This window comes from Crocodylus siamensis, chromosome 1 (assembly GCF_052110815.1).
Source record: "Crocodylus siamensis isolate JL-2025a chromosome 1, ASM5211081v1, whole genome shotgun sequence".
In the NCBI taxonomy this organism is placed as follows: domain Eukaryota; kingdom Metazoa; phylum Chordata; order Crocodylia; family Crocodylidae; genus Crocodylus; species Crocodylus siamensis.
Genome location: NC_143395.1, coordinates 214,025,206 through 214,040,821, shown reverse-complemented (window position 1 = coordinate 214,040,821; position 15,616 = coordinate 214,025,206). Strand labels below are relative to the sequence as shown.

General features: G+C 46.9%; 1 protein-coding gene across 1 annotated transcript; it reads right to left on the bottom strand.

Moving 5' to 3' along the window:
* Window positions 1-478: 478 nt before the first annotated feature.
* LOC149874106 (cell surface glycoprotein CD200 receptor 1-B-like) lies at window positions 479-15,339 on the bottom strand. The gene is made up of 5 exons (XM_090040516.1): window positions 15,270-15,339; window positions 15,008-15,163; window positions 4,916-5,224; window positions 1,851-2,099; window positions 479-495 (listed from the first exon to the last, which is right to left on the bottom strand). The coding sequence occupies exons 1-5, from the start codon at window positions 15,337-15,339 to the stop codon at window positions 479-481; spliced, it is 801 nt and encodes a 266-aa protein (XP_089896642.1).
* Between the last annotated feature and the right edge of the window lie 277 nt (window positions 15,340-15,616).

The window sequence follows — 15,616 nt, the reverse complement described above, 5'->3', positions numbered from 1 at the left end:
TGGGCATTTCCTAACTTTGGTGTACTTAACTTAGAACTATGCTACATACCATAGCTTTTCTTTGTAATAGGAAGAAAGCAGGGCAAGGTGGCACCTTAGGGTGCCTGTAGATGTGACAAGAGCCTGCTCTGACATGCTGTAAATATGCTGTATCTGAGTTTGCCAGAGGAGACTCAATTAATTAAAGCTAATGACAGCTTTATTTTGCTGGCTCTCCATCCTCACAGGAAGATCCCCTGGGTGCAAGAGGTAGGCAGGTTAATGTTCCTGTATGCATTTTCTCCAGGGGTGTTGCACTTACTGAGGTATAGCATGCCTCCCTCTGCTGTACCTGCCACATGTTCAGTTAGTGCAACTATCAGATGGGGCTGAATGGCATGGTATCCTTGTATAATACTGTCATGTCCTGTAATTTTGTACAGAGAACTACAGCTCCTGGGCACCCCCGGGGCACTGGGAGAAGGAATTGTAGCATGCACTACAGCTCCCAGAAGGCTACAGAAGAAAGGACAGCGGGCACGTATATGTGAGAGGCTACACTGACATAGCGATCAGCTAAGTTGCTGTAGCTTATTGCCACAGTGATGTAGTGTGGCTGGGCATGAACCATTACTCCAATGCTACTGCACATTAGCAATGAGCTACTACACGGTAGCTTCTAAAAATAGCCATGTTGCATCACGACTGCGCAGGAATGCTAGTTACTGTGTAGTCCCTTAGTACTTGCTAAAGCAAGTATTAAATGACTGCACAGTAACAACTGCACCATCCACCTTGTGTGTAATTGCACCCACTGTTTATTATCTGTCATATATATCCTAAGTGTATGTACACTAAAACATTTATTTACCTGTGGTTTGCCCAATTTCCTTAGCTCATTGGCTGGTGACCCTGATCCTCAGCATCCCTATATGAAAGTGGAAACCTCCCTTGGTGGTTCTCTGTGACAGTTTCTGGGGTTGCAGGGTTTGTTACAATACCATTGGCATGATATCAGATCTAGACAAATTGATTCACTAATGCTATAGGATACATACCGGCGATCATAAGGCAGGCACAGGTGGATGAAAGCTAATATGAACAGCAAGTTCAGGAGACCAGAAAGAATGAGGACCAACCGCAGAAGACCCATGTTACTCCTTTCTAAACAGAAAGAGTTTCTATTTCAGTTACATTTCCTCACTGATTATTTCTTTTGTTGCATCCATCTGAGGACCACAGGCAGATAAACCTTCATCTTAAAACATTCATAGAATCATGGAGGAATTGCAGCCTGCTTCTAAGACAACATCAGAATTGGCACAGTCATCAGACCAAAGGTCCTAGATCCAAGCCTGTATCCTGTGACAGTGGCAAATCCTGGCTGCCTTAGCAGAAATGCATAAGGAATGGGGCATGCAAACAATGATCCCATCCTCCCACTCAGTCACCAACAGTGACATTTTTCAGAATGGGAAACTAAGGCACGCAGGTTTGGGGATTTTCCCAAGCTCATGCATGGAGTTTGCAGCAGAGCCAGAAATACAGCCCAAATCTCCCTATGTCCAAGCAGCTGGGCCACAGTGGAACTGGTGAAAGCCTCCACAGCTGGTTAACGGTCCCCTACCTGGCTCTGTGCCATGTGAGGCACTTCTGTGGTAAGAGCACAGGGAAAGGTCCCCATGTCAGTCTGGAGTCTTATGGAGGATTTCTGTAGCTTTGTCAGATTTTCCTATCCAAACAGTTTACAGTGCTCACAGTTCCTGCTGCAGCCTGGCCAGTATCACTGATGCTTCCCTGGGCAGAGATGCATGTGGGTTCATTCATTGTGAGTGCAGCCTGCGCAGAATAAAAGTGGTACTCACTGTTACCTGAGGGGCAGCCTATGGATGGGCTCTGGTTTCCCGTTGGATGAGAGACAGAGCAGGTTACTTGACTGTCTGCAGTGGTGTTAGCAATGCATGTGCTGAGAACAGTCACTGTCCCATTGGGGTGAGATTTGTCCGTAGCGCTGTGACAGCCTTCTGGGACCCACGAGATTTGTGCAGCTGGTTTTCCTGCAGCTGCCTTGCACACCACATTGCCACTTGCGTCACAATTCACGGTGACCTTCGGAGGGACTGCAAGGCATGAGAAAAGGGAAAGATTTGGTTTGATGTGCTTAACATGGTACCCTCCTCATTTGTACCCAGAGGAGCCTAGCATAACAAGGGGAATGGGAATGAAGGGAGTGTGGCAATGGCGACTCTTTACATGATGTGCCCTCTGGTATCATATTGGAACTAAAAAATGAAAGCACTTCCAGTTGGTGACAGGAGTCATGCGAAAGGTGGCCTTGATGTCCCTCCCTGTGGGACAATCCTGGACTTTCCAGTCTCTTTTTTGATCCTCTGCTTTTGCTTTCATCTGCCATGCCTTTGCTTGTCACCAACCACAGTAAAAAGGTCTTGATGTAACTTGGTGTCTGGGGAGGTTGCATTGCTGTCTTAAGGGGGAGTCTAATGGTACAGTCTTCAGACCAATCTCTTTTCTCTTCCTGACCTTAAGTGTGACCTCCAGCCTCCTCTGCAGCCACACCCATTCCTCACACATCTTATTCAGTCTCTTCTCACTACATCTCCTGCCTCTCCTAGTTTCTGTTCCTTGGGTCCCTGACCCTGGCTCTGGCACTGGGCCCTACAACCTCTGCCTGGCCCTCTCCAGGTTAAATATTGCAGTGTGCTCTTCTGTACTCTGCTGTGTGGCCTCAGACTACCCCTTTAAGCTGCTCCTCCAGTTTTTATCAGTACATTTTGAACAGAAATATAACTTCCCCATAGTGAACAGAAACAGGCATTCACCAAAATCTCATCCCGCCAGGTACACGCACCCCTACTAGCATCTTTTCCTCCCCTTGTAGGTACGGGTTCCCTGCTCTCCTCCAGAGTTTTCCTCTCCCAAATACTCAGGGCCAGAGGGCCCACCCCACCCCACCCCTACTGCTCAGCTGATCTCTGCCTCAGCCACAGCACAGGGATTTCCCATTATCTAATCTAGGGCCTCTGCAAGAGGCAAGTCTACAGTCCTGGGTCAGTCGCTTCTCCTTAAGCAGCCTCTGTATCTGCCTACAGCCTTCAGCTCGCTCCTGGCCCGAGGCACAGTCTTTGTAAAGACTATTGCTGGGCAGCTGGTTCCCACTAGAAGCTGGCAGACCTCCTGCTCTAGCTGCTGCTCTCCCAGGACGACTTACTACCATGAAGACCAGATGGATGTCTGCCAGGAAAAGGCTACCATAGCAACAGTTCTGAAGAGGGGCAGATTAAAGAGAGTAGCCCCCTAACCCAAACGTTTCCTGAGATGTTTGGTGGCCAAGGGCCCAGAGCAGATGCTGATGATTCTGGAGAAGAGGGGTGTCTCGTTTTGGATGCTGAGAGAGAAGAAGATGTCTCTGGGGGGGCAGGGCCAATGGTGGGTGTTTTGAACTTGGAGAGGAGCTGGTGTGTATGTGGGGGGGAGGAGGGGAGATCTTTAAGGGGGTGTTGGTGGCAGTGTTAGAAATGGAGTATTGTTAGAAATGCACAGCTTGCATCTTGCACCCGATAAGAAAAAAACACTGCCAAGGACTTTTTTCCTTTCCCAGCCTTGCCACAGCTTTTCTTATGCTAAATCGCAGACTTTCCCCCAGCTTCTCCCTAGCCTTTCTCATGCAGATTACAGAAGATGGAATTCAACTGACTGTGTCCTTGAAAGGGGGGGTTGAACTCTTGGTGACCTATAGTAGTCTCTGAGCATGCTTAATTAGCTGATGCATATTTACCTCTCCGCCCTGCATACTTAAGTAGTTAATTATACTATACATGCGATGTATGTAGTGATGTAACCACATGTATGCTTGTATGAAACGGAAGTGAGCTGTAAGAGTTACTGTTTCTGCACACGTGCCCAGGAGGGAAAAGATAAATACAGCCTGCAAAATTCCTTGGTGGGTTCAGAGTAATCTGAGTTTCTGACTCTGCTCTGACCCTATTTGCAAATACACCTTTTGTGCCATCTAATGAGTGTGTGTCTGTGATTTTGGTGGCCTCCAGAGAAACAAACCGCTTTATGCATCAGCAGGAAGTGGGGCAGGAATTGACTATCGACTCCTTAAATGGAGGGTAACCGGAGTTTCTCCTTTAAAATTCCTCTGCAGCTTGATGAAGCCTTTCTCATGACACCAGAAAGACAATGCAGCAGCAGCTCTATAACCTTGTTACTTGGAAAGAGAAGCTGCTTTTGTGGAAATCAGAGTCCTGGTGCTTCAGAAGAAGAGGGTGCTGTGAAAGTGTTTAGCTGAGTGTCCAGGTAGAATTGGCTTCTTTTTAAAAATAAGAAAAAAGGCAGCTGTGAAAAGAACTAGCCCATCAGCCCAAACAACATCTTTGGCCCTAGATGGATTTTCCACTTCCTTGTCTCTCCTTTGTGTACCCACCAGTCTCAGCGCTACCTGCGGAGTCGCATCTGCTGTGAATTGAAGGCTTCAGGTACTAGAACCGTTGCTCTGGCACTTTTCCTTCGCCTTGGTTTAACCTAATGAAAATCACTTTTGGGACGCATGACTGGGTAAAGGGATAATTGTTTAGAGGTCCCCTCTAACAGAGAGGGGTCTTTATACCCAATAGAAAACTTGCTCAAACCTACCTGTTCCTTCCAGCCCAAGAGTAAGACTCCACTGCTGCAAGGGACTGCAGAAAGAAAGGAGGCTGGAGAGAGGGAAAGGAGAAGGTAGGGGCAGAGCTAGAGGGTGTTAATACACAGGAATCAGAGATCAAAATGTGACTGGGCTTATCTTAGTCAGATCTTTCTGTGGGGCACTCTCCAAACCTGTATTCCCATCCTCATACAGGAAGAGGAGCTCAGTGTCAGGCCTGGGTCTGATCATGTAGCCCACTGAAGAACAGTACAAGGTATTTCCTACCTAACACAGTCAGACGGTAGCATCGGTGGAAGTTCCCATCCCTGGTTACGATTTCACAGATGTAAAAGCCCTCGTCAGTGAGTTGCACTGATGGAAGCTGAAGAGTAAAATTCTGCTCTGGTTCAGACTTCCAGTCCAGACTCTCACTGCAGTTTGTTCTGTTCACCGTGTGTGTGTCGTCCCTGTAGGCCAGGCTGCAGTGAGCTCCACTCCATGGTCGTATCTTCCAAGATACTGTTACCAGACTGTCCCATGAAGGTCTAGGACAGGGCAGCAGAACCCTGCTACCGGCAGACCTGCTGATGTTTTCTGGAGAAAGCACAGGGAAAGGAAGACACTTGAGAAGTCATTTAGGAAGTCTTTCCAAGTCTTAGGACAGTGACCTGTAATGCACTGCACTACTTTATTCAGACCTTACTTCTTCAGATCCTAGAGCCATTCCTTACATTCGTAACAAGCAGTAAGGTTGTGATTGCCTAAAGGGGGAGTGTCTCATGAGGAGCACAGCTGGGCAGCAGCATGGGAAAGCTGCCCCTCCAGAGACAACGTGCTGTGAAAGTGGGATGTTTGTCCCAAGGCGGCACCATAGTGTGGGTGGATGAAGCCCGCCTGGAGGCACCCATTCTGGGGGAGAAAAAATGGCAACAGGGGCCATTGTGGAAGCCTCCACACAAAATCCATGTTGGTATTGGCTAGGGAGGTCCTGGATAACAGTTTTTTTTCCCCCCTTCCCTGGGGGAAGGGAGAGACATGGCCCACACTGCAGGCTGGGGCTAGAGGGAGCCTGGCTACGTGGTGCTTCCCAGGAGCTTGCAGAGCCGCTGGGGGAGTTGCTGCAGGCTCGGGGAGACATCTGTGCCCAGGAATCCCCCCTGGGACAAGGAGGAGAGCAGTGCTAGGGCCTAGCAGGGAAGTAGCCCACATGCCCTTCGTGGTGGGAGTTTGCACAAGCAGGAGGGACTGGAGGGAGACAGGCCCAGTCCACCCGCGTGGGGGTCGAAGGAGATGGGACACAGGCTGGAGGGAGCCATGGAGTCCACACGGTTCGCGGTTGGGAAAGGTGGGTTTAAGGAATGCTAGACCCTAGTTACCTGGGGGAGGCGTCCTGTAGAAAGTCAGGACAAGGAAGTGACAAAACCCTCTCCCAAGTGCCTGGTGGGTGTGTGTGTACTGGCCAGGGGGACTGCCTGAGTCAGCAGCCCAGACCCTGCGGCCAGCTGTGTCAGGGGAGCAGATCAGGGGAGAGAAGTGTAGTGCAGAGGCGTTGGGAGGGAGTGATGGCCGGCCGTGTGTGACGCCTGAAGAAAGCACAGGGGACCCAAGCCAAGGAGGACCTGCCCCCACTGCAGCGAGAGGGGAAAGAAGTGGCTGTTCCTTTCCAGGCTAAGTGGGCAGAGAGCCATCATATTCGTCCTGGCGCATAGAAGTTATTGATCGGATGTGTACTTCAGTAGAAGCAAGCTTATAAGTCTGTAACTCAATTGGTTTAATGTTGGTGCCTTAATAGCTATCTGTGATTAGTACTCTCCTTGTAGGTTACGAGTATTCAAAAGAAAGGTTATATGTTGTGACTGTCATTACCGGGGTTGTGGGTATATAGTGTATGTTCTCATTAATAGCCTTTATGAGTTAAACCTGTTTGATTATTTGTAATTGATATTGTGTATAATTAAATCCTGTATATAATTACCCTTGTTTGCAAGGCTCATCCTCTGTACAGGGAGACCCTCCTCTTGAGAAACCTGCCGCAGCCACTAGAAGGGATGGGCAAGATCACTGGCTACCAGGCACCCCAGAATCCCACTATTTGGTGGTGGCCACAGACAGCACTGTGCACCTGGGTTATGTATTCATAGCTTCAACCATGGACTGCTAATTTAATGTGTGCCTGTGCCCCCAGTCTGTAGGATTATCCCCAGCTCCATACAATCTTCTCCCTACTGCAGCCACAGTTCCAAGTTTCAGAAGGTGAGCCCTGGTGGGGAGTGGAGCCCGGCTGAGCCTGTGGGCACAGCTGTGCTGGAGGAGCTCCTGGGGTAACTTCTAATTTTCTTCTGGCTTTGGCAGCAATTGTGATGAAAAATGGTGCTGAGGAGACCACAGCTTTGGCCATGTGGTGTTCTAGACTGCAGCTGTTTCTGGCCTTTTGCTGCTGCTGTGCCATCCACAGTTTGAGCTTTGGTTTAATAGCTGGAAGCTCAATAGTATCAGAGAGACTTTGCATGAGGTACACACCCTGATCTACAGCTCATAAAATTACCAGCATTGATATGGCTGGTTTATTATATGGTTTTGTTGTACTTATGCTGGTATAAGCCTGAGGCTAGACTGAGTTCCTCTGGCAAAAGGAAGTCCCACATGAGTCCCACGTGTTCAGTATATTTGCCCCATCCCAACAGCCCACAATTTCAATTTCTGTTCCCTCTTCTCAAAAATAAATTAAAAAATTAAAAAATAAACAAAAAAGAATTAGTGAGTCTAGTAAAGAACATAAGTATACTTTCTTAAAATCTATGTGGTGGTACCCTGCCTAGGGATGCAGGGGTATCCATGCAGAGTAGAGCACCTGGACCTCTTGACAAGAAATAAACTTCATTCAGCAGGATCCTGGTTTATTAGGTACAGACATTCAAAAAGCTCATGGCAAAATCAATCTAAGTTACATGGTTTTCTGTAATCAGTGTAGGTGAGAATGGTAGCAAGCAGAACACACATTCACTCTTTGTGGTGGGGGGACAGATCTTAAGCCGGATTCTGCCATTTTTAAACCATTTTTAAATGTTCTGCTTATGTGTGCCTAACTTCTGCTATGGGTATAGAGCAGTTTCCGATCACTTAAACCAGTAAAAATGTAATGACTGTACCTGGCCCTGTTGTGTTACAGATCTAAACTGGTTTTTGGTCACTTATACTGGTATATGTGTAATTTCTGTCCCTTGCCTAGAAGTTCAGTGTGTATAAACTGCTTTCAAAATGGCTGAAACTGGTTTAAGATAAACATGGATGGATGTAGTATCAGATTTAACTGATTTAGGTTAAATTGGTTTATTGAACTTCTGCCCCAAATCCCCTCCAGACTGAAGTTAACTCACAGTCCTTTGATATCCCAGGATGCTTTGCACCACACCCACAAACCTCACCCCTCCTAGGGTGGGCAAGCTCGCCTTAGCCCAAGCTGTCTGCTCCAGCTAAGCAGGGAGGCATGCTCTAGCACTGCCCAGATCCAGCTTGGGCCATTTCAGGCATGTGGCTGCATTTTTTTAATGAAAAGTGAATGCCTGTTTACTTGCTTATAGGTTCAATCTATGCAGTTTAGACTAATCTACAAAGATTGAATCAATTCATCCTCGGCCTTTTTAACTCTCTGTACTTAGCCAGGAAGTTTAAGCCAGTCTTAAGTGGCATGTACATCTATAATATTTAGATTTAAAGTATATTTAGAATTTTTTAAGCATTGTCTGTCCACAGCCTCTGTCTATCTTTGCCTCACATGTGGTGATGTTCCTTATTATCTAATTTCTTCTGCTTGGCAGAAGGAGAACCACTATTTGACAACCATCCTATCCAGAGGTCCCCTCCATTGTTATTAGACCAGGTATTCTTGCAGTGAGATGTGCTTTTCAAAGTCACATGGGAGTGATGTACACTGCCTCTTGCTCTTACCAGACAGTATATAACAAGTTGTAATTGTGGGCATTCAGGCCCATCAGGATAGCCCTGATCCAACTAAGCACTTGAATTCCTGCCTTCCTACAGAAGGTCCCATTGAACCTCAATAGCACTGTTCACACTCTCCAAATTAGGCACATGAATAAGAGTTTTGCTAACTGGGTGTTCCAGTATGGACACAAAGTTGGAAGATGCCAACCCAGCCTACTTTGAAGATGAAAAACCCTGCAGCTTGGAATTGTGACAAAGTGACAGTGATTCCTAGGACTCAGCCCTGGTCACTTGCGTTCATCCTCCAGGGACCCGAGCAGCACTCTTGTTCCCATTTATACCACAGCCATACAGCAACATGTGAGGCAGTAAAATGCTGTGGTGCAAGAAGAGTTGTTACGCCCCTTGTTCTCAAGGCCCTAAAGACTTTGCCTACTAATAGCTATGAATTCAGGAAGTACATTACCGTAAGTAACAGTTTGTGTCTCGCAATTCTCCTGCTTCTCCTGGGGAATTGAATTGTTTTCTTCTTTGGGTTGAGTCTTGGGTTCAGTAGTATTACCTGCCTGGGAACCTGCGTACAAAGAAAAATTTCAAACCGACTCGTAACTGGATTGGAAGTAAAGCATTCTTTAGTCTGTTGGTTGCTGACAATCCACCTCTTCACAATCTGTTGAAGACAGCTAAAACATGCTATGGCAGGGGTGGGCAAAATATAGTCTGTGAGCCTGATCTGGCCTATTAATTGATTGCACCCAATCCACAGCTGCCCCTGTAGTGCTCCACATGGGTACGAGCCATGTTCTTTCCTGCTTGGAGCAGACCAGGCCATGCTCTCACCTGCCCCATGCTAGCTGACAATACCACCCCATGCTGGCCCTGGCTCTGGCCCTGACCCTGGCCCTGGCTCCAGCCAGCATGCACCGCTTTTTGGCAGGGTTGCTTCTGCTGCCGCTGCAGCTGCCCAGGTACTGCTCATCTTCCCCCACCTCCACCAGCTCAGGATCACAGTGGTAGCCATTGGGGTGTGTGCCGAGTACTGCACACAGAACAGATCAGGGGAAGCTGCAGTGACATGGCTCCTGCCCCATTGCATAGGGCTCCAGCTCCTGGGTGCCTTCCAGTCACTTTGCTTGCTCAGTGTGATGAGTAGCCACCTGCAGAAGGCCAAGTGGGTGGAAGGTGTCCAGGGATGGTGCTGGGGCTGGTGTGGTGTTGTGGGTAGGTGTGGGGTGAGTGCAGGCAGGAGCAGGGCACAGGTTGCCCTGGGTGGGAACAGGTGGGGCTTAGCCCTATGCAGAGTGCCATGGGGGCAGCCACAGGTCAGATGAGGGCAGAGGGGTGAACCACACCTGCACTTTTACTGATTCTTGTGGGCCACGAAGCAGAAGAGTTTCTATTTAAATGTTTTTATGCTTCTAATTGGGACAGGGCTTAAAAACAGCAAGTCTGTCATGTGGTCACCTGTCTAAAGCTGGTGCTTTGTGCTACAGAACATGAATTTTCATTAAAAACAAAGGAAGTGTATCATTGTTAAAGTTGCAGATAAAGCTTAAAAATATGGACTGAGGGCTAGCGCACACAGTAAAATAGCACAGCTAATATTACAGTATTGGAGTTAGACTGACATAAAGTCCACATAGGGGCATTCTGGCTCCTGGCAAACATTACTTGTATTGCATGATTAGTTAATTAGGAAATAAACTGTGATATGTTACAAATGCAAAGTAATTATCATGGGATGAAAATGGCCAACCAGCCACAAAGATATTACTTATTAAATGCGGAACATTTTTGTGTCTGGTTTGTATTGCTGATGAACTTGAATGTGTGGCATGTTACACATCACGTGATAAGTCTTTTCTGGTTCCTCTGGCATGCTAAGGGGCACTGCAGTCCCTCTGAGTGGCACCTTCCCACCAGGGCCTATGGACTGCTCTGGGTCTATAAGTTAGCATCCCCCTATTCCTGTGCAGCTCCTGTTCTCCCAGAGTATGCCACATCCTGCTTCTGCCAAAAACTGCAGTTCCAGCCCCTGGGTTTAGCTTATATGTGCCTCTGCTCATCACCTTCCTGGTCACCTGGTCTGAGGCGCTCCTAACTAGGATCTGCAGTTTTAGCCTACTTAGCAATCCTGACTAATCTTGACTGCAGTGCTTACAGGTTGTGGGCATGTTAATCTTCTGGTGGACAGGTTCACCGTACGACAAAGAATGAGAACCTATGGCTTTATGTCTTCTGTCTCACAGAACGAGTATGGTAGGGGAAGGTTTAAAATTGTAAGAGCCCTCAGTGCTTTTTGGCAAGACAGAAGTGGTGCAAGGTCAGCATTTGCTCACAGGAAGCATCTCTTACTGCTTGCTTTCTTCATCTCTATACTAATAAAAACATTATAACTATGTTAAGGAGTTGCAAAGATTGCAAAGTCAGGCACTCAAATGTCAGGAAAGCCAGTATCAACGTTCTCTTGTTTGTATGCACTGTGCTACAGTATCTAGTTGTCTGATCACTTCCTATTGTCTCCATGACCCCATCACCCATCTTTCTGGGCATGGGCTAGATGTGCATGGGCTGCACTTCCTATTACACTTGCTTATATCCTTCCCCTTCAGTGTGTGGCCCTATGCACAATCCAAACCCAGCAATAGATAAAGCAGTGGTTTTCAACCTTTTCATAATCAGGGCACTCTTGACAACTTCTTTGAATATGGTGCAGACCAGGAAGAGCTGCAGCCTAAACTAGTTGTCCTGCCTGCTTTAGGGTTATCGGATAATCTTAATTTAGGAGTGTGCACATACTGCAACCTTGCACAAGAGGCAGTTTCACCTGGCCATCACCATCTACAGCACTCCTGAGGGGGTTTCATGGCACCCTTGGGTGTCATGAAACCCCACAGCACCCAGTGGAGAACTGCTGAGATACTGTCATTCATTTCCTCATGGACTTTTCAACATTTACCCAACACAGTGTCTGAGTTTTCCAAACAGTAATATGATTTAAGTTTCATAATAAAATGTATAAGATTGAGTGTTGTTATCATCCTCATTTTATGGACAGGACACTGAGATTAAAAACCACAAATTCTTAGAAGGGCCATTTATTAACCAGTTGAAAACAGGATTATATTGGGCACATCTACATGAAATGCTTAACGGCAAATTAGCATAGTTTGTTGTGAAGTAAGTATATGTGCTTATTTCACAGTAAATCTCCTTAATCCTGAGTTAATTTGGTACCTCCAACATAGCATCATGTGTAGATGTGTAAGCTACTGCATAGTAAACCTAGGCTACAGTAAATGCATGCATAGATGCGCCCACTGTTTTCTGTGTTCTCATGCAGCTCCTGTTATTAATGTCCAGCCTTTTGCCATTTGGTGCTCAGGGTCTCAGTTCTGGCAGCCAGTAAGTGAGTAAACTTATGGACACTGCCCTAGATGATACATGTAGAAGTAAAATGAGCTGTCTAAAACCCACTCCTGCTCCCTGCCTATACTTACTATCTGGCATAGTGCCCCCTTACACGAGGAGGAAAGTAGCAGATGACATTGGCAGGTACAGGAGACAGATGACCACCACCTGCTATATGGACATCAGCCAGTGCACCACAGTCTCTCAGCAAGAAATAGCTTTCTGTCCTCTACCACACCATTCACCACATCAGCAGAATCACCCAGATCCACCATCTGGCAAAAAGTATGGGAGAAGCTAGGCAACAAAGCTGTTGAATGAGTTGGCAAGGAATTACCCTCAGTGAGGAATTAGCATCCAGCTCCAACTTCAAATGGTATGGATGGCAGGGCCAGAACAGATTAAGAGTGGGTTTTGGAAGATGCAGCTTTCTCACAAAATCATGTGGCCACTATATGGATGTGTTTTCACGTGTGGGAAACTTGCTCAGCTGCTGCTGTGGCTTGTACTATACCTATACCTTAAACAAGCAGAGGATTTTGGGCAACCCAGCACCTTTAACAAGCCGGAGCTTAACCTAAAGTGCAAAACTCTCCCTCCTCAGGCTCAATACCTGTATCTGATAGGCAGTGTGGTTTCCTCAGCTTGGCATCACAACAGCCCTCCAGAATACAGTTAAATTACCACAAAGTATTAGCAGCAACCCCCTAGGTTGCCTTCTAAATGTTTATTCTGCTTCTGATATCTGAATGCAAGGAGAGAACCTTTTTGCACTTATGGTGTATTTCCACTACATGTCTACTTGGTCACATTTTTCTGAGGTCACATCACACGTGTACATGAGCAGCTCATGCCTCATGATTAGTCTTGAGTATTACCAGTTATACTTCTGAACACAGGAAGCTTTTAAGGTCACTTAGTGATCTGGGGACAAGTTTTGGACATGCATACTTTTTTCCCTTATTCACCATTGTCTGCTCTGACCCTATTTGCAAATACACCTTTTGTGCCATCTAATGAGTGTATGTCTGTGATTTTGGTGGCCTCCAGAGAAACGAACCGCTTTAAGCATCATGTAAACACAGGGTCACCTCCCTGAGTGCCACTCCAATCCCTTTCCCCTGTCTGATCTGCTTTCTGCTCCCTGTCTTCTGCTTCCTGCCCTGTCCATGTCCACTGTCCCCAATCTGCCATTTTTCAAGAGTCATTCTGTTCTGTTAAGAAGCAAATAACCTAAGACTAAGGTTATATCTATACCAGGAAAATGGACTGTATTTTAACCCAGACGTAAGCAAAGGCCAAGTGGGCTGATGTATACAACCAGGGCTTGGAATTGTCTGGTCTGCGAAACACACGGGGCCAGATCTGCAAGAAGTAAAAATCAGCATTATTCAGTTGAAGTCAGCAAGTGAAACCAGCTTACACTGTCTCAAGACCTTCACCACAAACTTTGAACCATACAAGGCAAAGACTGTGCCTCCATCTTATGCACACCAAGCACTGTGACACTGCACAGGAAACAACTGGACATCAGCAAATGTAGATGTTTCTATATTCTGCCCTCCTCCATTTCTCTGACATGAATCTATTCTTTTTTGGGCAGCTGAGGTGTGAGAAGTTGCTCCACATCCAAGCCCACCCAGAGTGCAGATTGCTGTCCTGTTATCTTGCTAGCTTCGTTGGTAAATCTCACCATCATTGATCCTATTGCCAGAACGCTTGGCATGGCACTTGCATTGCATGCCTCAACTTCCAATGTCTTTAATTTTGTGAGAGAATTCTCTTTATGTCTTACAAGTGTCCTATTGATTCTCCACCCAGAAATGAAACTAATTTGCTGACTTTGGGAAAACAGTCTATTTATTTACAGATTTGGCCCTGCACATAATGTACCTTTGTGGCTAAGCTGTGTTCCTACTATTTTCTACTTCAAAATATTTTGTTCATTCATTTTTCAGTTTTACAGGTGAGGAGATTTTTCAGCAGACAAACATTAAAAATACAGGCACCCACTGCTTAATGCTGTTTCACTTACCACTATTTTGCTATAATGCTCATTATAAATTGATACCTGATTTCACTTAGCACTCAGTGAGTTTTGGCAACTTGGGGTTGCCATCTTGGATCATAAAATTGAACATTTTTGTTTTGTGTTGTTTTAAAACACAAAATCAAACTTTTCTGCAGAAATCTGATATTTTTTCCCCATTTCCTTAAAAATCTTTCAGGGAAAATCCCATCCTATTCTGACCACCTCTATTCATGAGCCCTGCATGATGCCATGACTCATGAGCTCACCTCACTTGAGCTCGTGTCACTAGGTAGACCATGTCACCAAATATCCCCCTGGATCAATTAGTCCATCTGCAAAAAGGGGGAGGAGGGGCCTGAATGGTATTGAGGTTGAATTAAATCCTCCTGCGAAGTGTTTTGAAATCCTCTGATAAGCAGTGCTAGAGAAGCAAGACCCATCTTTTGAAGCCTGTAGATTTTGACAAGTCTGGTGCGTTGGACGTGTGGCCCCACTGCCACTACTTGTACTTAGTGCTGAGAAGTGGTGTTCAAGGCTTCCTCTCATCAGTATTGTGAGAGTTTCTGTGGCAATGTCCAGGGCCAAGGACACAGGCTGTACACTCAGATGGTAGCTGGGCTGGTGGAGTGGACACAGCTGTCGTTAGCCTGAGCCCCCAGCTCTAAAACTTTGGACCCGCAGCCTGAGCTGGCCCCTGCTCTCGGTGCAGAGGCCATTGCAGGTGAGAGGTGAGGCAGCTCCCTTTGGCTTTCAGAGTAAAGCCCCAGGAACCGTTCTCCGTCCCTTTGTGGGATCTCTCCCCTGTGCCCAGGATAAAACTAGACTGCAGCCCTCCCCCATGGGAGCTACCACCAACCTTCAGCGTAAAGCCCTGAACACAATTCCTGGCTAAAACTCCAAGTGCACAGGCCCTTTCATCTGGGCACTCTATGGCCTGTTAAATAAACCCGGATAGAAAGAAAGTAGAGACATGAGGGAAGAGCCCTCACCTCTGCCATCTGGCTGTATTGTGAACTGTGGATCGATCAAGGTCACTAAGCAGATGCTTTTAGACTGCAGGCCTGTGATCATCACGAACAGCAGCAGGGGAATGAGAGCAGGGCAAAGATGCTGGTGCTGAGCTACAGAATCTGCAGTGCCCTTTCCTGAAACCCACAATGAGAGGGACAGCAGTGATGGGGAGAACCATCCTCTAGTTCCCTTCCCCTCCTCCCCTCCCAGCAGCAACAGCCCCCGAGCAGTCAGACTCACCCGGTATCACTGCAGACCTGGCGAGGATGAGCAGGAGGAAGGCACAATGCCTCTTCCCAACTGACCGCATGGCAGTTCTTGCTTGTATAGCTCACACAGCACGCTCACACTATCCAGCCTGCCGGGAACCCACAGGGCATAAGGGCTGTTGTGAGAGTCAGTGCATTAAATGCTGCAAGATGTTTAGACACCAGCATAATGGGATATTTGAATACCACAAATAGACAGCGCACTAGTTTGTTGGTGACAGCAACCAGCCACTAGTCTGACCTGCTGACAGGATGGGTGTACATTTATTTGAAAGCCTATAGCAGGCAGGTTCAGTATGTGACTAAAGTAAGAGCCTG

Coding starts and splice junctions, on each gene's coding strand:
- LOC149874106 (XM_090040516.1), bottom strand. CDS start 15,339: ATGCGGTCAGTTGGGAAGAGGCATTGTGCCTTCCTCCTGCTCATCCTC. Junction 5,225..15,007: donor AATACAGCCAGATGGCAGAG/GTGAGGGCTCTT, acceptor TGCTTTCTCCAG/AAAACATCAGCAGGTCTGCC. Junction 2,100..4,915: donor CTACCGTCTGACTGTGTTAG/GTAGGAAATACC, acceptor CATGCCTTGCAG/TCCCTCCGAAGGTCACCGTG.